The 25,619-nt window shown below is 36.7% G+C and overlaps 1 protein-coding gene across 6 annotated transcripts in view; it reads left to right on the top strand.

Moving 5' to 3' along the window:
• Window positions 1-25,619, top strand: part of MCTP1 (multiple C2 and transmembrane domain containing 1) — a 793,635-nt gene that overhangs the window by 344,503 nt on the left and 423,513 nt on the right. For all 6 annotated transcript variants that reach the window (XM_044001060.1, XM_044001042.1, XM_044001050.1 and 3 more), the window contains exon 2: window positions 6,284-6,398. In XM_044001060.1, the coding sequence (XP_043856995.1) occupies window positions 6,284-6,398 (115 nt within the window). The remainder of the gene's footprint in view (window positions 1-6,283; window positions 6,399-25,619) is intronic.

The raw sequence follows: 25,619 nt of genomic DNA, 5'->3' as shown, positions 1-25,619 counted from the left end.
AACAAAAAAGGACAAAAGTAGTTAAAACAAAAGCATTTAATGAATTGGCATAACAAAAAAAGTAACAATGTTACCATTTCCCCATTAACTTGGGAGATATTCTCCCACAAATACATACATCAAGAGTGAAAAGACTAAACACAAATAAAGAATAAGTGTAATGAGACATACCTAGAGACAACAACATTCTCTCCTTACTGGAATTGTTTCTTTTTTTGTCATTTTAGACTGTATGTACCACATAAGACCTTTTCATTCCTTATATACTGACTTTCTCTAAGTAAAATCTTAGTCCATAAGATCCTTATCTACCTTTCCCCTTATATCTGACCTACTAAAATCTAGGGTGCATTCAGACAATAACTGGTCTTCTTCTTGTAACGATTGGAATGACGCCACCTGCTGGAGACTTACTGTAGTAAAGTTCCACCATGAGGTGAAGGCCTCTGAGGGCAAGCCATGTGGTCAAGGTCCTTAGCATCAGGAAGTGACGTTTGCTTTTGGGTACTGTCTATCAAGGCTACCAGCCCATCAACTTGAGCCTCCCATTTCTGGGAGGGGGACATGAAGTAGGAATCGGATGCTGGCGGAGGGGTTCTGTCTCTTTTTGGTTCCTGACCTCACCACGGTGGGTCGGATGATAGAGTCTCTTAGAAATAGTTAGATTTTTACCTTTCTCTCTGATCCTAATGCTCTTTAATAAATACTTAAACATTTAAATGCTCTTGCTAAAGCTTATAATTTATTGGCAGCCACTCATTAGATTTTAGATAATATAGCTAGAATTTTAGCCCCTTACATTCTCTATCACAAATACTAAGATGGAGTTATCCCTATCCCCTCCTTCAACATTCTTTTCCAAGGAGCAAACAGAAGTTCTCTGTGGCTAAGAATACAGAATAAAATTTCCCCTTGTTAGTTGCTATATGATGTTAAGGGAAGTCAAGAAATCATTACCTGTTCTGCTTTTGGCAGAGATAAGTGGTCCAGATACTGGGTATTTGCAGTCCCCTTTGACTACTATATCATACCATTGTATCAGGCTTTTCGTCTGTATCCTAAATATTTGATTTATTTTTTTTTCTTTCCTGGTGATCTGTGGTATGCTCAAATGACAATACTGTTTATTTTTCTACCTCTGTTTATCTTCATCAAAATAGTCTCTTCTTAGATTCCCCCCTCTGATTCCTGAATTTCCACATGTATTTCCATCATCATCATCACCAGCACCACCATCCTTATTATTCTTATTTGCTCTATATCTGTGATTTCATTGGTATAGGCAACTTCTGTGGAAACTATTGATGTATACTGGCAATTATCAGGAAATTTAGAGTTGCTTGGGGAAGGGAAAGGTTAAGTATTTGAACTCAGGGTCACAAAACCAAATATATGTCAGAGATAAACCTGGCATCTTGGTCTCTCTGACTTGAAGGCCACTCTCTATCCACTACATCATACTATTTCTCAAGCATAAGTATACTTTTAATGAACAATGTAATAAACCCAACCTCTAATGATGTAACCCTGGGCAAGTCACTTAACCTCCATCAGTCTCAATCATATTTATTGAATGTAGGGATTAAACCAGATGGCTTTAAGAGTCCTTTTTATCTTAAAGTCTATGACTAAGTCTAATTAATATATATATATATATATATACACACACACAATATATATATATACATACATATACACACACATACACATATATATAGGTATATTCATGTCTAATGTATTCTACTACATTTTTTTAACCTAGCCTTCTTCCTTTAAATAAGGAAATCCTTTCATAGCTATTTTTTAGTCCTTGATCTCATCAAATACAGTGCTACCTTTAAAATCATATTCTTGTTCAGTCATTCAGTCCTGCCTAACTCTCCATGACCCAATGGACCATAGCACCCCAGACTCTTCTATCTTCCACTATCTCCCAAAGTCTATCCAAGCTCATGTTCATTGTTTCCATGACTACTATCTATCTCATCTTATGCTATCCCCTTACCCTTTTGTCTTCAGTCTTTCCCAACATTAGGGTCTTTACCAGTGAGTCCTATCTTCTCATTATGTGGCCAAAGTATTTAAGCTTCAGCTTCTTGACTTCCTAGTTAATCTTGATTGAATACATTTCTATCATAGGCTATTTCTCATATTTTCTTGGGTAGCACTGGACCAGGAGATGGGAAAAAATGGATTCAGGTCCAGGTTCTGCCACTAACTAACCATGTGATCCAGAAAAAAAAAATCATTTAATTTCTCTGACCTGGAAATGAAAAAAAAAAATCCTTCCATTTAAAATGAGAGTATTAGACTAGATATTCTCTAAGGCCTTTTCCAAATCTAAAATCCTATGATTCTATACCATTTAAAAATTATTATAATGTTTAAAAATACTAGGGTTTTTTGCCCCAAAAAACCTGTGCTTTGGATTTTGATTGGCTATTAGCAGTACACAACTATAAAATATTGATATGCTGGAAAAGGACTTATTTCTTTTGGTCTTAACTACTTTATTGATCAATTTTTGTTTTAGACTGTGAGATCATTAAATGCCAAAGTGCTTAGACACTGTTTTATTGCATTAATTAATTTTTGATGCTCAGAATAAATGGCAACACTTTTCCAAAGCCATATTCTCTGGAATAAGAAGGGGGAAATGATGTGTGGCAGATAAAGTAGAAAGTTAGAAAAGGAAATTCAATGGATACTGATGAAATATAACTAACTTCAGCTTTTTTCTTTGTTGCATGATGGCATTTTACATTATAGACCTTCTGCCTTCACACAGACTTAGACAGTTTCAGTATACCAAAGGCCTAGTACAAGGAAATAAAGCAAGGCAACTTTTTTGAGGGGAAATACCCACAAAATGAAGGGTAGTCAGGGAGAATGATAAAGTATCGGTTCTGTTGAACCCAGAAAAGGCATTGGGTATTGATTGAGGACTCAGAATGGGGCATGCTCTCCCAAATCTCTAAAGACCGGTAGGATTTTATTAGGTTCTTACCTGGGTCTAGCAGGACCTGGCATGGGGAGAAGAAAGTTGAGTAGCCTCTGTCTAGAGAGTGGTGATGATTCATATAAGTAAAGAGAGGGAAGAATCCTGAGGGATTAGATGCTATGTGATATTCAAACTTCCAAAGATGGGGAGGGAGAAGGGACTTGGGCCATTATTGTTGGTCACTCTCAGGGTTTTTCAGGCTTCCCTGGACTTTTTCATTTAAGAGGATGAGGAGGCTACTACTGTGGTCATTGTTGCTGTTGTTCATTTATTTCAGTTGTGTTCAACTCTTCAACTGACCGAATTTGGGGTTTTCTTGGCTAAGATACTGGAATGATTTGCCATTTCCTTGTCCAGCTCATTTTCCAGATGAGGAAACTGAGGCAAACAGAGTTAAGTGATTTGCCCAGGGTCATACAAGTAGACCAGATTTGAAACTCGGGAAGAAAAGTCTTCCTAACTCCAGGCCTAGCACTTTATCTACTGCACCACCTGGTTGACCTTGGTCTTTATATCTTCCTTATTAATAAATTGTATAACAATCCATTCTCTAGGTGCTCCACAGTAGAAACTGATTTTCCTCAGTCTTCCCCCATGTGATTAGTAAAACTTACATAATGCAAAAAACCTTTTAAAACTGAAAGAGAAACTTTTTTTTTATTTAAAGCTTTGAGTTCCAAATTCTATCCCTCCTTTCCTCTCTTCCCTAGCCTCTCCTCGAGGTGGGAAGCAATAAGGTATAGGTTATATAAGTGCAATTATGCAAAACATTACCTTATTAGTAATTTTGAATAAGAAAACTTGAATAAAAGAAAAAAATGAAAGAAAGTAAAAATAGCATGGTTTCATCTGTGTTCAATCAATATCAGGGTTTTTTCCCCTTTGGAGGTGGATAGTATGCTTCCCTAGTCCTTTGAGATTGTCTTAGATCATTGTATCACTAAGAATAGTTGTCATTTACAGTTCTTCATCATACAATATTGCTGTCATTGTACACAACATTCTCCTGGTTCTGCTCACTTCACTATACATCAGTTTGTATGAGTCTTCCTATGTCTTTCTGAAATCATTCTGCTTGTCATTTCTTATAGCATAAGAATATTCCATTACAATCATATACCATAGCTTGTTTAGTCATTCCCCAATTGATGGGCATTCCTTTGATTTCCAATTCTTAGCTACCACAAAAAGAACTGCTATAAATATTTTTGTACAAATACGTCTTTTTCTCTTTTAGGGGGATGTCTTTAGGATATAAAACTGGCAGTGGTATTGCTAGATCTAAGGTATTCACAGTTTGATGGCCCTTTGGGTGTAATTCCAGTTTGCTCCCCAGAATGGTTAGATCAGTCCACAACTCCACCAACAGTGAATTAACATCCTAGTTTTCTCAAATGCCCTCCAACATCCAAAATATTCCTTTTTAGTTATATAAGTAACAATGATAGGTGTGAGGTAGTACCTCAGAGTTGTTTTAACTTACATTTCTCTGATCAATAGTGATTTGAAGCATTTTTTCATATGACTATAGATAACTTTGATTTCTTTGTCTGAAAACTTCCTGTTCATATCTTTTGGTCATTTATCAATTGGGGAATGACTTGCATTTTCATAAATTTGACTCAGTTCTCTAAATATTTAAGAAATGAGGCCTTTAAAAATTCTTTTCCAGTTTTCTGGTTTCCTTATAATTTTGGTTACATTGGTTTTGTAAAACAGATTCTTAAAAAAGAGAAACTAGAAGAAAAACAAAAGAAGGAAGAGAGGAAGGAAACCAAAGTATGATTCATCATATTTCTATACTTAGCTGACTTTTTTCCATACCTATGTATACCTGGAGTCTAAATTAAGAGATGCCAAGAAATTAGATTCCAGCTATTTCTCCTTACACAACTTTCCTACATAACTACTTTCCATAGTATTCTCCAATTGAGTAGGCAGGATGAATTTGAGGTCTACTTAGGCCTGCTGTTTGCTTCTTTGCTTCAGTGACTCAGAAGCTTTTAGTGGTTGATACTGTGGTTCACTGCTTTTTTCCTGGACTCTTTTTGCATTATTTTAATATATTTTTTTCAATACATTGTGGTTTCAGATTTTTTCTAACAAAAAAAGTTCTTTGAGTTTATATGAGGAGCTTTTACAAAAATCTTTACATTTTTGTATTTTACATGAAGAATGGAGCAGGAAGTGCCTTCTTAATTTTTTTCACATTTTGCTTTGTCCATGGCTGTTATCCCCTAAGAAAATTATTTATTTTTGAATTGTCAAAATAATTACTGGAAAAGTTTAGCATTAACATACTTAAATTTTTTCATCTCCTGATTTTTGAAATATTTATATTCAAAATGATAAAAATGTAAGATGTGAAATGTACAATTTTTATTTTGTTGCTTTAATACATCTATTTTGTGTTGATTTAAAATGGCTTGTCCTTTTAGAAATACTACTTGGAAGAGTTGTCATAGTAATTCCAAAGACTTTTTCCCCCCAGAGTCAATACCATACAGGTCTTTAGATTTAGGAGTATGCTTTAATTTCATAGGACATCAGGATTAAATGTTTGGTACCCCAATGAAAACTTATTGCCTATAAATGCTATAAAAAGTGCTAGGTAGATTTATTTTTGCATAATTATATTGTGTTTTATGTTCGGGTAGAAATTACAGTGTACAATATGCAAATCATTTTCATAGATAAATGAGTCAACAAAGTTATGTCAATAAATCATTTTCATATGCACTCCTTATTTATATGAGATGTCAACCCCCCTTATCCATCTTCATTCTCCATTCACCACTGCTTATTGTCTAAAACTCATATATATCTTCATATTTTGCTATGGAATTGTATGGGACTCCCCTCAGGGACTATTTCTTGTACTGTAGTTTATATCTATCATTATGGCTAGGTTGGAAAATTATCTGTTCTTTATCCACATCTCTGCTAGGCACCCAAAGAACTTTATAAACCCCATAAGTCCAAAGGATTACCTGTTTTTGTAGGCAGTCAGGGTTTAGTGGCTTGCCCATGGTAACACAGCTAGTAAGTATCTGAAGCTGGATTTGAATTCAGTCTTACTGATTCCTAGGCCAGTATTCAACCCACTGTACCATCTAGCCCTAGCTGCCCCAAAAGGACTAACTTTGCGGGAAAGTCAAAGCAGCAATCTTTGCTTTGCTATTTCATGTTGGTTTGTGTTTATTATGTATGGTCTCAAAGGGAAGTCAAAAAATATGTAGAAAAGCATGCTAAAAATTTTGTGTTATCTGTTTTGCTTTGCAGAGACTAAATACTGTTGGAACTAGTAATGCCGATCCCCCTTTGGTTGATCCCGGAATGTACCAGTTGGATATTACATTAAGAAGGGGTCAGAATTTAGCTGCCCGAGATCGTGGAGGTAAGGACATAAACCTGTGCCCTTGATACAAATGACTCTATTCACCCTGTAGATTAAAACAAATCAATGTATTGTCATGATAAAAACTTGTTAGAAATATACTTAAAAGGGGGGCTACTAGATGGTCTAATGGATAAAGCACCAGTCCTGGATTCAGGAAGTCTTGAGTTCAAATCCGACCTCAGACACTAACCTTGGGCAAGTCACTTAACCCTCATTGTTCAAAAAAAAAAAAAAAAGAAAGAAATATAGTTAAAAGATGGGTCTAGTTCAGGACACTGAATGAATAACTGATTTCCTTCAGCCTTTCTTCCATTTCCTTATAAGACACTTAGGCAAAAATGAGATAAAGGATAGTTGGGTCTCTTAAAAGTATTCATGTCCCAAATTGCCAGGATAAGCTTTTGGGTAAAGTTTAAGAGGCAAGAGAATGTTAGGTTACCTGGAAGGCCATACAACATCCAAAATAAGGGAGTGAATTATAGACAGAAAAGGGATGCCATATAAGCTTTTATGAGAGCATCAAATAGTAGTTAAATAAGAACTTGTCTGAATGACTTTGTTTCAAATTTTCTGATTTCCAACTGTGTGCATCTTCATTGGACTTTAAGCTCAAACACCTTAGTTGACTTGTTGAGGTTTCTGGATAATTATTATGGTATTTTTTCTACTTGATAACCAGATGGTTTTTAAATACATGAAAGTCATGACATAATTAAATGAGAGCATTTAAGTTTATAGTATTTGTAGAAAAGGCAGCTGAACACATAGGAAATCTTTTCCTATTGATCAGAGTCAAATGTTTGTCAGTGTGTTCTTTTTGCAAGACAACCATGAAGAAGATTTGGGTTCAAGTATTGACCCTGCCACTTGCTAACTAAGTGACCATGGCTAGTCAATTTAACTTCTCTAAGTCTCAATTTCCTTATCTGAAAAATGGTAACAACAATAATAAGGTTGCTGTGATAAAAAGCACTTTGTAAAGTATAAAGCCCTGTAGATATGTGAGTTAACATTCTTATTCTCTGTTAAATTCAAGAAAGAGCATTTGATTTGTGCGTTATCACTATCATGTCTGCTAGTACCTTCAGCAGACATGGGAATGGTCAAAGGAGAGGTAGGCTTAGGAGAGAAGATAGTAAGGAGTCCCAAACTGGACCTGTTCCATTTATTTTGCCTCTTATACATCCAGGTAGAAATTTCCATCAGGTGGAGCTTGAGCTCTGTAGTAAGATAGGGGTAAAGTATGCAAATCTGAGTGTCATTCATAGAAAAATGATTATTGGATCCGTTGCAAGTAATGAGCTCTACAAGGGAGAGAGTATAGAGAGAGGAGGGTCTAGGATGGATCCTTGGGGTATACTCACATATATGGTTGAATAATGGAAAAAGATCTAGGAAGAGAGAATAGAACTTTCAGACAGAAAGGAAGAGAATCAGCAGAGAGTAGTGTCATGAAAATCTAGGAGTACAGAGTACGTAGGAAAGAAGAGGTGGTTAGTAGTATCAAAAAAATTCCAAACAGTCAAAGAGACTAAGAATTGGGTAAAAGTTAATTGCATCTTAAACAAAACAATTTCAACTAAAATGGTGAGGTTGAGAAGTGAATTGAACATGAGGAAATGCCACACATGGAGACTACTTTTTCCATGAGTTTGGCTGAGAAAAAAGAGTAGCAAAGTAGCTTGGGAGTGGGAAAGTTAGAAGGGAAGAGGACAGCAGGGTCAAATGAAGATGTTTTTAAGGATTGGGGAGGTTTTGTTGTGTTTGTAAGCAACAGAGAAGGAACCAGCAGACAGGGAGAGACTGAAATAAAGTTTAGTTCTCATATGTAAGCATCAGAACTACGCATTTGTGCTTAAAATTAAGTTTTAATTAAAACAATCTAACACATTTTATGAGATTCTCTAAAAATACAGCAATTCTGTGCACCCTATTACCTCTTTACATATTTGTGATTAATCTACAGAAATCCTTCATTAGGTTAAAGGGCATCTAGTTTCATTCTATTAGGAGTTTTTACTTTATTTTTAAGGAGAGGGATAAAATTAATGGGGAAGAAATATTGTTACGATTAAATATTATTACTCTGGGTTATAGTAGACTTTAAAATGGGGGAGGGGGAAGTAAACAACTTGCTTCCTTTCTTTTTGCTTAGAAATGGGATATCACAATTCCCCAGGTTTAGGGAATCAAGAAAAAAGGGGTTTCCAGGGGCAACTAGGTGGTACAATGGATAAAGCTCCAGCCCTGGATTCAGGAGTAGCTGAGTTCAAATCTGGCCTCAGACACTTGACACTTACTAGCTGTGTGACCCTGGGGAAATCACTTAACACCCATTGCCCCACCAAAATAGAAACAAAAAAAGGGGGGTTCCCCCATAGATTTATAATAACATATATCTTGCATTGGAGGTTGAAATCCATATCTAATTTTTCCTTACAGAATAGTAACCAGATGAAGGGAGCATTGGCTTTTTCCCCTTCCCTTTCAGGGTAAAGTTTCTGTCTTACACTGACTCCGCAACTTTGGTAATGCCATACAGTGACATGATTTGATTGATCTCATAGCTTTCATTCCACTTCTTTGAACCAGACCCTTCTTAAAAAAAAAAAAAAACTGTTTGGGGCATCCAGGTGGCGCAGTGGATAAAGCACTGGTCCCGGATTCAGGAGGACCTGAGTTCAAATTCAACCTCAGACACTTGACACTTAGTTGTGTGATCCTGGGCAAGTCACTTAACCCTCCTTGCCCCACAAAACAAACAAACAAATAAAAGAACTGGTAACTGTGCTAGATAAAATTATTAACTATTTCAAAAAACATATTGTATAAATTTTGCTTTGTGAATTACTCAATACCATTTGAGTTAATGTGAAACATCCTATGATTTTTTTTTTTTTGGTGAGGCAGTTGGGGTTAAGTGACTTGCCCAGGGTCACACAGCTAGTAAGTATTAAATAACTGAGGCCGGATTTGAACTCAGGTACTCCTGACTCCAGGGCCGGTGCTCTATCCATTGCGCCACCAAGCTGCTCTACATCCTATGATTTTTACAAAGCTAAGACTAAGAGTAGTAGTTTTATTAGAGTGTCATATGGCTTGCACATAATTTTATAAAACATAATCAAGGGGGCAGCTAGTTGGCGCAGTGGATAGAGCACCAGCCCTGGATTCAGGAGTACCTCAGTTAAAATCTGGCCTCAGATCCTTGACACTTACTAGCTGTGTGACCCTGGGCAAGTCACTTAACCCCAATTGCCTCACCAAAAAAAAAACCCATAATCAAGGTCCCAAGACCTTATTCCTCCTATCATGTTCTTCCCATTTCTTGGGTCTCCCTTTCCACTTATTCTTCATCTGCTTACCCTTGGATTTGTTCTATATTTTTCCATTATCTCTTCATATATTAGTATGAGTAGTGCATGGAAGTTCCTTATCAGCTTAAAAGATCCCATTTCAGTTGTTAAATTTACTTTCAGATATCTGGATATACAGAAAACTAGTAGGGAACATTTACTCCTATGATACAGGTAGCAAATAAAGCAATATATATAAAGCATTTTGTGCACCATATAAAATATGCAATAGAAATTCATACCATGACGCTGGTTCCAAAATAAGGTTTCATGATACAAAAATATAGAGAGTCTTCTACAAATTCTAACAAAAGTTTTTCGTTGAGTCTTCTACCCCACCCAACTACCATCTCTTTCCTCCTGTTTATTATTATACTTCTTATAAACAGTCTGTACTGAATGACTCTGCTTCTTTATATCCTCCTCTCTTCTCTACACCTTGCAATCTGATTTCTTCCCACACTTTTCACAACATTGCTAAATGACATTTTCTCTCCCATATATGTGAACATGTCACTTCCCTGCTCAAAAACCTTCTGTGGCTCCCTGTTGCCTATTGAATAAAGTTCAGACTCAGCCCCCACATTTAAAGTCCTCTAAAGTCTATCACTATAGTTATAATGAGCTACTCTCTGTCCTCCCAAATGCTTCCTACAATGTTTTCATCTCCATTTCTTTGTGCTGTTCCTCATATATAGAATATCCTCCTAACCATCTTTTAATTCCCAATTAAAATATATTACCTCCTCCTTTAAGCTTTTTCTGGCTTCCCATGCAAATAATGATCTTCCCCTCAAATTTGAGATAACAATTTGTTTTGCATTTTTCCAATGAATTTACTGTATATTATATATGTATTACAATTTTCTGTGTATGTATGTTATCCCTCTCCTACACTATAAGTATCATGAAGCCAGGGACTTAGATAAACTTTGTTTGTATTCTAGCACTTGTGCAAGAAGCTGACTCCTATTTCAACTTTCATTCCATTGTGTATATAACATTTAGATACACTAGAGGCAGTTAGGTGGTACAGTGGATAGAGCACTAGATCTGGAATCAGGAAAATCTGAGATCAAATGCAAACATGTAGCCTTTTTACTAGTGACCCATGGCAGGTTGCTTAATCTCATCCAGCTCAGCTTCATCATCTGTAAAATTGGAAGAAGAATAATAATGCCAACCTCACAGGGTTGTTGTGAGGGTCACGTGAATTTGCAAAGCACTTCACAAATCTTAAAGTGTTTGTTACATGAATGCTACGGATGATATTTCATATCTAAGCATACGATATATGCATGTTACATAACTGTAGAAACCTATTTAACTAAGAAAAGTTGGAACTATATTAGATTAATGCTTTCTGATTTCTATTTTACGATTGTCATTTTGATTCAGTAATGCCGAGAAATAAAATTTAAAGCATATAAATAATTAATCATATAGAAAAAGCCATTAGAGTTTTCCTCCACTCATCAATGCTATCCCAAAGCAAGGGTAAATGAATGGAATGCAAAGGTTGTATATAATTTTGAATGGCAAATTATTTACTCATGGAATGCATCAGTAAATGGAATCAGTAATACAGAAAACTAAATTAGGGTAACTGTTTTGTTTCTTAACATAATAAAAATAAAGCTAAAATCTCATTTGTTAAGATTATAATTTACAAGGATTATTATTTTAATAGTTTTGCAGCACTAACATTCATAAGAATATTTATCTTCTCCTAGGCATTTTGAGTCCATTTTAGGGATAGCCACTACCATGTACATAGATGGTGGTGTTTTCTGATCATAACATTCAGCCTTCCTATAGGCATAATTAATTGAGAAAGCGGCATGTTTTTTTCATTAATTTAATTGTCTACATGTTGAAATAAAATAAACATGGTACCCAGTTTAGAGGAAAGAATAAAGAAATATAGATATTTAGATCCTCCTGAGATGTATCTGTTGTCTTAGGGCTTCTCAGCAGCTCTGTTTCCAAAGCCTTAGAGATGTTTTCTTCAGATGTCAGAGGCCTCTTTCCAACACAGCCTTTAATCCCAGATTCCTGACCCACAGTACAGGAGCTATCCTACGTGAGCAGTAAACATGGGGAGCTGAACTAGAGCAATGAGATAAAAAACTGAGCCAATAAAAAACTCTCAGACCTTTGGGACGGGCAATCAATTCACTCAACTAAGTAAGTTATGAACAGACAGAGCTCTGCAGGTCATGGAGCATCTGTGTAATCCAAGAAAAAAGAAAGGAAGGCAAGGACCAACAGATCAGAGCTCACAAATTGTAGTAACAACTTGTGCTTTGACGAGGTAGCCCTGGGAATGAGAGACTGTTTGGAGTGTCTATTCTGGAGAAAAACAAAAACAAAACAAAAACATTAGCTGTGTACCTGCCCTTATCTCTTGATGTAGATTGTGAGTAATAAAAGATGTTAGCTTCTTCTAGGAAAGACTACAATAATTGTTCTCTCTTTGATCCTTTGTGTTGTGGGTGGCATTATGCCTGAAGGAAAAAGCAACCAGTCAATCAACAAATATTTATTAAGCTCATAGTATCTGCTCTGGCACTGTGCTAGGCACTGGGAATAATATAAAGACAAAGAATATGAAATCACTACTCAAAAAAGAGCTTTAAATTTAATAAGAGAGACGAGTATCATTACAAATAAGCATTTATTAAGCATCTACTATGTGCCAGTATAATCCCTCCCATCTGCATTTAAAAAAATAATAAAAAAAGCAAAAACAACAACAACTTGAGAAAAATAATTATATAGTGGAAAGAGCACTGGTGTTTGTATCAGAAAATCATGTGACTGCGGGGAAAGCTCTTAACATCTTAGAGCCTGGGGCCACTAGGTGGCAGTGGATAAAGCACCAGCCCTGGATTCAGGAAGACCCGAGTTCAAATTCGACCTCAGACACTTGACATTTACTAGCTTTGTGACCCTGGGCAAGTCACTTAACCCTCATTGCCCCACCAAAACAAACAAAAACCAAAAAATCTTAGAGCCTCAATTTCCTTCCCTGAAAAATGGAAATAATAGGGCTTACAATCCTACCTCATAGAATTGTGAAAAAAAGCATTTTTCAAGCTCTAAAATGACATAGAAATGTGAGCTATTGTCTTGCCTACAGCAAATATGTGTGTGTGTGTGTGCGCGCGCTCGCGCGCTCGCATATGTGTGCATATACTTATTGTTTGTTTATAGCACTATTGTTTCCTAAGGCTGTTCAGTTATAGTTTCATCTGATAAAGTCATAAAGTTTTAGAGCTGGAAAAAGTTCTTCTAATACATGGGTTTTTAACTTGTAATCTGTGAACTGTTGGGGGTTTTTTAATGTTTTGGTAGCCGTATTTCAATATAATTGGTTTTCTTTGTAATCCTATGTATTTTATTTTATTCATATAAAAACTTCATTCTGAGAAGGGTCCATGGGCCTCACCAGACTGCCAAAGGGTTTCATGGCACAAAAATAATTAAGAAACTGAGGTCCAGGAAGACCAAGTGACTAAGGTCACATAGTTTTAAAGTGGCTGAACCAAGACTCCAAATGAAGTCTTCTAATTCTTAAGTCAGTGCTCTTTTTGTCCTCACCAGAGTGCCGAGAAAGTAAGAGTCCCCTTTAAAAAAAATAGGTGGGTGGGGGCAGCTAGGTGGTACAGTGGATAAAGCACTGGCCCTGGATTCAGGAGGACCTGAGTTCAAATCCAGCCTCAGGCACTTGACACTTACTAGCTGTGTGACCCTGGGCAAGTCACTTAACTCTCATTGCCCTGCAAAAAAACAAACTAAACAAAGCAAACAACAAAACAACAGAAAAATAGGTGGGCAATCAGGTAACTTGAGGATGTAAGGGAGAGCTTTAAGTGAAAAGCATCTGTTCTTACCCCGCAAAAAAAAAAAAAGAAAAAAAAAAAGAAAGTTTTGGGGGCAGCTAGGTAGTACAGTGGATAGAGCACCAGCCCTGGATTCAGGAGTACCTGAGTTCAAATCCGGCCTCAGACACTTATTAGCTGTGTGACCATGGGCAAGTCACTTAATCCCCATTACCCTGCAAAAAAAAAAAAAAGCATCTGTTCTATCTCTTTGTAGCAATAGTTGAAGACTTCTGCTGGAGTGGTTTTTGTTTGTGTACATCTATGTTCCTTTATGGTTTTGTTGAGTCATTGCTCTGACTCAACAAAAATAGACCCCTGATGTCATATACAAAATACAACAAACATTTATTAAATCCTTACTATGTCTAAGGTATTGTTCTAGGAAAAGATGATGGGGGGGGTGGGAAACATGGTAGGTAGGTGTTAAGTGACTTGGTCAAGGTCTCATTGTTAGTAACAGAAGCAGGACTAGAAACTTGACCAGGACTTACCCCCATTGGATGAACCTGCTACTCCAGAAGAGAAATAACACATGTACATTCGAGTAACCTTTGCGCTTCCCTTCCCTTGCCTTCCCAAAAGATGTGGCTGATGAGACAATTTAAATGGAAAGGGAATGAAATTCTCAGTCTCATATGGTGTGTTTTTTCAAGCAGAAGAAAAATGGAATCTACCAGGAGTGGGAGCTTTAAGTGATTGTCACAGTAAAGATCATATTTTAGCTCAATTATTAACAGCCTTGAAAGACATTAATGTCATTTATTGATCATTTAATTATCCACTTTACTGGTCTGTGTTTTTAAGGAAAGATGAGCTATTGCTGAGTGTTGAAAGAAGATACAACAGATGACTATAGTTAGACTGAGGAATATTATTCTACATTTATAAATGTGAGTGGGGACTATGTACCCTCATTACATACAAGATACCATTTTTGTTCTTACTAATTGATTGAAAATTACCATTTTTATAAGATAACTATGATTAAAAGCATTTATTGAAAGGCTACCCTCTCTGTAAAAAGCCCTATGTGAAATGATGGGGAGAAATGAAGACTATTTATAAGTAGTGATTGATGCTGTCACCAAGATATTTTAATTTAATATTTCTTTCTGACATTAACATTAATTCTCTGAGTAGTACTTATAGTAAAACTTAATCAGAACATGTGCATTTACTTTAAAGTAAACTTTTAGTGGAATGCAGTAAAATAATGGACTTGTTGGTTTCCTTATAACACCTACACAGTTAAGGGCAATTGCATCATATCATAGATATTAATAGTTAATAGATATCATAAATTACTAATCATGATATTAAAGAATGACACCTGAAAAGAACATTAGATGTCAGTTAACCAAACCCCCTTAATTCACAACATGGGAAACTAAGGTTCAAAAAATTATTGGTGACTTGGCCAAGGTCACACACTTAGTGAATGAGACTAAATTCCTCCTAATTAGCATGAATAAAATCAGAGTAAGGGATTAGTTCATTTCAAAACCATTTCTAAATTTTTTATCAAAGACAGGATTAAAATGTCCTTTTGAAAAACAATGCAATACAAATCTCAGTGACAGGCAAGAAACCAATAGGAAAAATGAAAAATAGGCTTTCAAAGATGATTTTCCAAAGACAAAGTCCCCACATGTAACAAATAAAGCCCATGAATAAGGTTTGTAAGGATTTGGTTGGTGACCACTTGTAGGGTTTTATTTCCATTGTGACAGGTTTGAGGGATGAGTGTCCCAGGTTTAGAACAGTTTCTCCTTTGGAAGCTGGTTATGGCCAAGGGTTTGCTGGTTTTGCCTCAAGGAGAGAGAGAGAGAGAGAGAGAGAGAGAGAGAGAGAGAGAGAGAGAGAGAGAGAGAGAGAGAGAGAGAGAGAGAGAGAGAGATGGTTATATGTGTCTATAGTATTCCCTTTGCTTATAGTATCTCCTATTTATGGAAACTTAAGTTTGTGTAGGCCTCTGATACCCTTATGTCTCACTTTTTGGGGAGAATAAGTGTCTCCTTTTTTCTCTCCTCTCTTTCATAAGCCATGCTGAATCTCTGATGTGAATTCCATCTTTCTAAAGAGATCAAAATCTCTTCCTGGATCTCTAAGTCAGCACTGATTGCACAAACAAGGTTTAGCAGCTGCCAATGTTCTTACTTTATCAAGAGGAGGAAAGTGATAGTAATTAAAGTATAGTAAGCACTGTTGGGGGAGGGGCAGTTCATCGAGTTAGGCTAAAGGTAGCAGCTCCGGCTATTGGCTAAGTAGTGTCAGCTTCTCTTCATTTTAATTCCTCGCCCTTGCCAGAAAGGAAAAGAGGCAGACTTGAATGAATTTAGTAGTTAATAGGGAGCTGTTCCCAGGCTTGGAAAGGAAGTGTCCAGTATCATTGTCTACATTTTCTGGCTAATCATCCCTCTCAAGTGTCTGCAGTCTCACAGGTGCCCAACAAGTCCTTGTGCTTGGGAGGCTGCAGGGAAGGGAAAATGTACCCTATGGCAGCACCTGCCCCTCTAACACCCCAGTCCAGTCTCATTTTGCTTCCACAGGGCTTTCAAGACATTGGGTGAAACCCCCACTTCCAGCTTGCTCTCCAGTTTTCTCCCAAACATCTCAAAAAGCCAAATTCAAAACTGTCACCCAACTGGTGAACTTTGGGAAAGCATCTATGTGGGTGTTCTGTTTCCATAACAATACTCTGAACACAGGTGCTGCATTAGAAATAATGACTGTGAAGTATATGTGAGGAATACAGAGAACAATGGGAAGACTTGTATGAATTGATAAAGTGGCAGAAAAACAATACACATAACTACAACAATGTAATTTTAAAAATTGAAATCAAATGCTGTATATAATGACCAAGCTTGGACCCAGAAAAGGAGTTGAAAAAATGCACCAGCCTCCTTTCTTTGTAGCGGTGAGGGACTTTGGGTCCTGAAGTACTGTAGTTGTTAGACCTGGTTGATGTATGATTGTTTTTGCTGACCTTTTTTTTTACAAGTAATAGCTTGCTGGGGAGAGATATATTTTTTTAAAAAATTAGGATGATGTAAAAATGGAAGAGAACAAAATGAAAAGATTATTTTTAAAAAACACCTTGGGGCAGCTAGGTGTTCCAGTGGATAAAGCCCTGGCCCTGGATTCAGGAAGACCTGAGTTCAAATCCAGACTCAGAGGGCAGCTAGGTAGCGCAGTGGATAAAGCACCAGTCCTGGAGTCAGGAGTACCTGAGTTCAAATCTGGCCTCAGACATTTGACACTTACTAGCTGTGTGACCTTGGGCAAATCATTTAACCTCAATTGCATCACCAAAACAAACAAACAAACAAACAAATCCAGACTCAGACAGTTGACAGTAGCTGTATGACTCTGGGCAAGTCACTTAACCCTCATTGCCCCCCCCTCCAAAATAAAACCCAACAAAACAAAACAAAACCTTGCATAGGCATCTTAAATCATCCATACATTGCTGGAAGGTAGTCAGATCCTCTATGTCCATTTTACAGAGCAAGTCAATGATTAAATCAGCTACTCAAAATTATGTTGGTAGTGGGGGCAGCTAGGTGGAGCAGTGGATAGAGTAGTGGCCCTGAAGTCAGGAAGGCATGAGATCAAATGCAGCATCAGATACTTAGTAGCTGTGTGACCCTGGGCAAATCACTTAACCCTGATTGCCTAAAAAAAAGGATTATAATGATAGTCATCAAAAATAATTGATATCTTTAAACAAAGATGATACATTTGGTAGTTTTTTGAATTTGAAAAATTGATAAACTAGGGTGGCAAGTCATTTTTCAGAACCCCAAACTGTGTGACCACATACAAATCACCGTCTCTTTGGGCCTCACTTTCTTTATCTGAGAAAAGAGGGGTTAAACTAGACAGTTTCTAAGGTCTCTTCAAATTCTAACTTTATGATCCTGTAATCCCAAATATTAAGCAGTTTCTATAGGTTTTTTCCAATCTCCCTCTATGAGAAATAGTTTAAGGAAGCTAGATGATGCAGTGGATAAAGCACCTATCCTGGAGTCAGGAAGACTCATATTCATAAGTTCAAATTTGGCATCAGACACTTACTACCTATGTGACCCTGAGACAGGGAATTCTTCAGTTTAGGAGATCTGAAGGAAAACTATTACAGAGGTAAAATTCTGGAACTGAGAACATTATGTAGTGTTACATGAACATCTTTAATGCTATCAACATCCATATGCTACCATAATTGGCCAAGATTATAAATCCATTCTCACCCACCATTTTCAAACTGGGGTCTCTTTCTTTATCATGGTGTGGAAGTGCTGTAGATTCCTTCATTTATATCTTGTTGGAGTCCTCTTTATACCAAAGGGTTGTTCTCTCTTTGCTGTTTAGTCCATTTGAATAGCTTAAGTATTTTTGTTATATAAACCAGGCATTGTGATATAAAATGAGAAAATTCCCAGATCTGAATAGAACTCTCATCTCGCCAGAGCTTCAGTGCTACAAAAGTAACTGTTTATTCAACATTTCCAGCTTGGTGTCCCATAGGTATTTTCAACTTGGCATGTCCCAAATAGAATTCTTTTCCCTCCGAAACCGTTTCCCCTTCCTAATATACTTATTTCCACTTAGAGCCTCATCATTTTTCCAATCATCCAGTTTGTAGTTTTGGAGTTTCCTTGACTCTCATGCATCTAGCCCTATAACCAATCAATTGCCACTATAGTCATGTCTGCCTCCACAGCATTTGTTTCCATTGTCTTCTCTCCAGATCCACACAGCTACTACCCTGATTTAAGCATTCAAATGGACTATTGTAATAACTTTTAAATTGATCTTCCTTCAACTAGACTTTTTTCTGCAATCCAATCACACACAACTGAAAAATTGATATTCTTATCATTCTTCCACTCAAGAAGCCCCAGTGATTCTCTGCTGCATTTAGGATAAAATAAAAACTTCTCTGGCATTTAAAGACTCTTGTACTATGCCTTTAGACTATCTTTCCAGACTCACCACACATCACTATTCTTTTTTTTTTTTTTTATGTTTTTGGTGAGGCAATTGGGGTTAAGTGACTTGCCCAGGGTCACACAGCTAGTAAGTGTTAAGTGTCTGAGGCCGGATTTGAACTCAGGTACTCCTGAATCCAGGACCAGTGCTTTATCCACTGTGCCATCTAGCTGCCCCACACATCACTATTCTTTATACACTCTGTGTTCAAGACAAACTGGGCTATTTGTTATCTCCTGTACATGGCATTCTACCTCCTATACATTTTGACAAGTTTTTTGTCTTCACTCCCCCCACCCCAAGCTCTGTGCCTGGAATTCACTCTCTTCTCATCTCTGTTCTATGAATCTTTAACTTCTTTTGAGGCTCTGTTCATCTACTGCCTTCCACATGAGGCATATCGAGATCCTTTTAGTACCTAGTACCTGCCACTCTCTTGCCCCAGAAATTACTGTGTATTTATTTTCTCTGCCTTATGTAACTTTCAGAATACTTAGTATCATGTGGAGCACTTCATGGATAGAGAATAAATAAGGGGTTCTTAATCTCTTTTGTGTCATAGACCTCTTTTTGACACTATGGTGAAGCCAATGGAACTCCTCTCAATAACATTTCTAGATGTATAAAAAAATCCATTATCACATAGGTATAACCTATTCTATATATAAATATTTACTTATGTTTATATATAAAATACACGTTCATAGATATAGATGTCATATCTATTGATAGATACAATTATATAGCTATAGATATCACAAGGAAACAGACCTCTGGCTAAGGACCCTGGAATAAATGTTTCTTGTTAATTTCCTTATTTATGATTGTATCATAAATTCCTGTTTGTTTTATGTTCATGGACTAATGTTAAGACAAACCAGGTAATTTTGAAATGAACAGAATTTAGAACTTTGGCTAAATTAGTATTCCAGAGAATCATTGATCTCTTTGGAGTGGATGCTCTTTTCACTGATACAGAGTTAAACCCCTTCAGACTTTCTTACTATTTGTTTTTATCATCCATGTCTTTATATTAAAATTCATATGCTTTGGAGGCCTTGCTCATTAAAAAAGTTGTGGCTACCAGAATAGCACTTAGGCTGTCTATATCTTATATCCTATGCTTATTCTACATGATGACTGTACTGTCCTTTTTAGACATTCATGTCTTTGATGGTGTGTTTTGTGTCAATATTAGTATCATGGAATAACCCCCTTATACTCAAGCCAACCTGTTTCTCTTTCAATTGCTCTTTGCCTCATCTGTAATTTTCTTATGAATCTTTTGAGATTATGGTGAAACTTATAGATAATATAAAGTTGAGAGGGCCAGCTAGTACACTGGATGATAAGAGTCTGGATTGACTGCTTAGAACACTGGACCAAATCATTAGATTTGATAGATGGATTTTAATATTGAGTATAGGCTAGACTAGGGGGCTACTGAAGTCTCTTGGCTCTGAAATTCTGTGATTCTGAGGTATCTCATGATTCTTAGCTGCATAATATCAATAGTAGAACATTGGAGTTAAAACCAAAGGCAATATAACTTAAAATTAATTTTCATCTTCTAAGCATTAACCTTTATATTCATTTCATATCAATTGTCCAACCCACATAGGCTTTAATTTAGAAATGAGTTTTATTGGATTCAGAAGATATTTATGATATTAATGAAAGAGAACCCAGTAAAGAGTAGGTAATCTGCATGGATCTATTTCAACATTATAGCCCTAATTTTTAAAACAGGAGTTTTAAGATGAAAGATTCAGTTTCATAGAAATGAGAGAATTGGAGTCAAGGTTACCAATTAAGGAGCAAAGAAAATTTTCATTTTTTTCTTCATTTACCAGTACAGGCCAATTGCTTTTTCACACAGTGTCAAAGAGTGAAGGGGACCGTGAGTTGAACATTGGGGCAAGGAAGATAAAAACACCCACTACCACATTTTATCTGCTGCCTGTGCTTCTATAAGTGACGACATGTTTTAGCAGGATAATTGCAAGTTTTGAAGTCACTTGTCACATTAAACACTTATTAACTGTTTTTAGCATAAGAAGAGAAGGCTTTTTCATTGTTTCTCAAGTATTTTAGTTACATTGTAGGTGTTAACATTTGACTTCACATATATCTTTTAACTTACTTATAAATCTTATATAACCCAAACTGTTTAATATATCAAATAATCTAACAAATACAATATAATCTTCAGTTAAGTACAATAATATCCTTATAATATAAAGATAACTTTGTTTCCTTTGTAAAATCCCTGATATTTTAGAATTACCTTTCCTCCTTTTTTATACATTTTTCTATAACTTGACTGTTTATTTGGCCTATTCTGTTTAAAAATGAATTGGAACAATAATGGATAATAGTGTTAATAAATAAATATTTAATGGTTTCATCTATTTCAGGGTCTGTTGTAAAATAGTAGAATTATACAATTTTTGTGATAGTCTAGAAGTGCAAAGCTCAAATAAGTGGATGGAAGGTGTTATAGGGAGCAAACATATGGGTTCAATGTAAGGAAGAACATTGTACCAGTGAGAATAGTTATAAAGTGTATTGGATTACATTGCACAGGGCAGCTAGGTGGCACAGCAGATAGAAAGCCAAGTCCAAAGTCAGGAATACTCATCTTCCTGAGTTCAAATATAACCTCAGATACTAACTAGCTGTGTGACCATGGGCTAGTCACTTAACCCTGTTTTGCCTGAGTTTCCTTATCCATTAAATGAGATGGAAAAAAATGGCAATCGACTCCAGTATCTTTGCCAAACACACACACACACACACACACACACACACACACACACACACACACACACACAAAACAAAACAAAACAAAAAACAAACAAACAAAAAACCCAAATGGGGGTCACAAAGAGCTGGACATGCCTGAAATGACTGAATAACACCACACCACCTTGCATGCAGTAGTAAATGCTTGTTGAACCCAGCAGAGAGGTAGCAAGCACCCTGACCCTCAAGAATACCTTATATTATAAATGTCTTCCAGGAATGGTTCCTGCACTGAGGAAGCCAGATCACCTCCCCTAGAATTTCCTTCTAGTTTTGTGATTCTGTGATTATATATATATATCTGTGAAATTTATCTTTTAGCATATAGACACAGACAAAATTCAGCTGGCTGAAATAAAAAGTGAGCATGGAGTATTTGGTATTAATCCATATGCTCTTTTTGATACTGTTTAATTACCTACTGTGTTCAAGGAACTGTGCCAAGGAAAGGAAGAAAATTAATTGGTCCCTTCCCTTAAGCATCCTATCCTCTGCTGGGTAGATACATGTGTACGTTTAAGTAAATACAAGATAATGGAGGAAACAAGAGCAATAATAACTTGAAGGTATAGGAGAGGTTTTAGAGAGGGAGATGGCATATGAGCTAAGCCTTGAAGAAATATCAGGATACTATGAAGCTTCTGCTTCTTGGGAGGAAGAAGTGAGTACAATTCAGGCATGGAGCATGGCTTACATATACCAGGAGGTGATCATCTAGCATTTTTCTTTTGAAGTAGAAATAGCTGTTTTAACTTCATTATCTTCTTAGTGTGAAGCCAGATCTTCTCTATCACCAGAGTAGCTATGATTGAGTTCTTTCTCTCTTGCTTACTCACAATGGATTACTTCTTGGCTGCTAACATTGTGTTATAGTTGGACTCTAGTCCCAAGGTATAGATGATAATGTTTTAGGCCTCAGGTTTTTAGTACTGTTGTTTTCTGTGCTCTATCTGGGGATTTGATCTCAGGTATTCCTCTCTGCCCCTGAGCTATAGCCAGGGCCCCCAGGAGTGCTGTCACAGCAAACACTCTTACTCCCCAAAGTCCCTTCTATGGCTGCAAGCTTGAGTTTACTCCTCTGCTCTGGAACCAAAACAAGGGACTCTGCTTTCCTGTGAGTTCCAACACCCACTGCAACTATACTCACTGACATATGCTCACTCCTCCTCACCCAGAGTCACCACCACAGCCTGGGACCTCACCTCATCAGTGCACCTGAGCCCAGGCATCTAGTGACAGCAGAGGGCCCCTGATCAGCCATCTGACACTTGTACTATCTGTGAGGCAAAGGTTCCTGAAGCTTGAGGCTGCCCCCAGGGCTTATTATTTGTTGACTTAGCATATCTGTCCAAAGATATTTGTAATTTAGTCAGGCCAGGCCACTGCCATAGGAGGTCAAGTTGCATCTTTCCTAAGGTCCTCCCACATTGTCTTAGACTGACAAATGTTTTATCCCAACTTTTAATTTTTTTGCCACTCAAATTTCACTTTGAGGTGTTATTTTAGCTTGTTTGTGGGGGAATTTGGGAGAGCCAGGTAATTTACTGCCTTATTCTGCTATCTTCGAAGAATCTTCTTATGCATACTCCTAATCTGAGTTTTTTTCCTAGAAAATACATTGATTCATCTGTCCACCTTTAGGTCCATCTCCTTAAATTCTACCTCATTATGTATCTCTGTGTGTCCTTTTACAAAATACAGCATATTTTAATGATCCCTTGGTTTCTTTTTTGTTTTGTCTGACCCCTTTTACCAATCTTTCTTTATCTCTTAAAAAATCTCTAGAGATGGTGTAATTTATTTCATATCCAATTATTTATCTTTTTGTATTTCTATTTCTTGTGATGTTTTGCAAGTCATTATTCTAATCATTTTTTTTGCAGAAATACTTCAAATACCTCTGTTTTATTGAATGTTCATTTTTTTTCATTGATCGTTAGGATAAGGTTTGCAGGGTCCATCATTTTGGATTACATTTTGAACTCTTTTGCCTTTGAGAATATATTATTCTACTCCCTTCTGAGCTTTCTAGTAGATACAGAATTGTCTTGTTTTATTTGAATTTTTGTTATATTTAAGGATTTAAAGGTTTTTCTCCAGGCTTCTTGCAGAATTTATTGTTTGTCATTGGAATTATTATATTTAACCACTAGTTATATTGGAATTTTAAATATAGGGATTGCTTTTCTAGAAACAGTTTGTGAATTATTTTGAATGATCCTTTTTTTATTCAGAAGTTTTTGGCAGTTTTCTTTTTTTCTTTTTTTTCAGCATTACATGAGTCCCTCAAACAAAATAAATCTGTCTTCTTGACTACCTCTCCCTCCTTTTCACTCATAAATCTCCCCACCCCAAAAGGCTCAGGTAGACCCATCATACATTTAAGTTAGGACGAATAAATTCCTTTCAACTATCATCATAACATGGGGATCTAGCACCAGCCAAGAAAATTACTGCAAAACTTCACTTAGCGAATGTTGAAGAAGAGGAGTACAGTTAGCAGCCTCTGTCATGTATACCTAAAGTTCTGGTCTTTTTTACAACTCTGTTGGAAAACTCAGGCACATACATAATAGAGTGAAGTACTGTCTATTAAATGGGCATTGGAATATAACATGGGCAGCCTAAGGGGCTGTACCTTTTAAGATGTATTTTAGCTCATCTAAATACTCATGCATTACACTTTCCTGTATTTTTTGGGTTGTTTTTGTTTTTGTTTTTGGTGAGGCAATTGGGGTTAAGTGACTTGCCCAGGGTCACATAGCTAGTAAGTGTCAAGTGTCTGAGGCCAGATTTGAACTCAGGTCCTCCTGAATCCAGGGCCGGTGCTCTATCCACTGCGCCCCCTTTCCTGTATTTTTTAACTCAGGTCATTAGTGCAGACACAATTCTTGGCCTTCCTTTACCAAATCCCTCAATCCCTTAGCATTTATTGATCACCTACTGTGTGCCAGGCACTGTGCTAGGCACTAGAGATACAAGAAAGAAATTAAATAGTCCCTGCCCTCAAGGAGCTTACATTCTATCAGGGGAGAATATATCTTTATACAAAGTATATTCAAAGTAACAGGGACAATATCAAATAAATGATCTTCCTTGACAGAAATGGGCAGTAGAATCAGTTATGTCCACATTCAGTTCCATCAGTATTCATTAAGGTGAGAACGCAGAACCATAGAATAATAAAACTGATAATAACTGTACTCAATGTTTCCACTTCTCTCCAAGTGACTATTGGCTTCTTAGATTGTCTCTGGTTTCCTACTTGAGTGATTGTGCATGATCCCAGGAAATCTAGATTCGAAATCAGTTGACCCATTTCTTCTGTTATTCTTGATATATCAGTGCCATTCCATATGTTAAACTGCCCCTAGTATATGTGTCACCCTGACTGTCCATGAAGCTCTTTGTCAGGTGGCCACACAGGGAGCCTAAGCACCATTTCTTTTCATTGAGCACAAAGGCACCACAGACTGTTCTACTTCTTACTCTTCTTTCCATAGCACTATTGAGTTGAACTTGTCTTCTCTGATTTTCATGGATTCCTCAATGCTGTTAAGTGTTGAATGGATGGAAATGAAAGTGTCTTTGCATCTTCTAGTTCAGAGGTTCTCACACTTTTTGGTCTCAAGACCTATTTACATTCTTTAAAATGATTGAGGGGGGCAGCTAGGTGGCACTGTAAATAAAGCACTGGCCCTGGATTCAGGAGGACCTGGGTTCAAATCTGGCCTTAGACACTTGACACTTACTAGCTGTGTGACCCAGGGCAAGTCACTTAATCCTCATTGGCCCAGAAAAAAAAGTTGATTGAGGACCCCTCCCCAAGAGCATTTGTTTGTGTGGGTTGTATCTATTTATATTTAGCATATCGGAATCTGAACCAGTGCTTAGCACAGTGCCTGGCACATAGTAGGAGTTTAATAAATGTTTATTGAATATTTACATGTTAGTGTTATTATAAAAATAATTTTTACCTGTGGGTCTTCTGAAAGAAAGGGTCTCTGGGTCTTTTGGAACAGAAGTAAGTGGCTAAAATGAGACAAAAATTAATTTACTAAATACAGAGGTCCCTTTCAAATTCTAGTTTTAAGGAACCATATTAGAAAATGTTATCATTATTTGTTTCCTGTTCTGCTACAATACAATACAATAACCATGACCCACAGAAGCCT

Source organism: Dromiciops gliroides, chromosome 1 (genome assembly GCF_019393635.1).
Source record: "Dromiciops gliroides isolate mDroGli1 chromosome 1, mDroGli1.pri, whole genome shotgun sequence".
Taxonomy (NCBI): domain Eukaryota; kingdom Metazoa; phylum Chordata; class Mammalia; order Microbiotheria; family Microbiotheriidae; genus Dromiciops; species Dromiciops gliroides.
This window is presented reverse-complemented; position numbering and strand designations above follow the sequence as displayed.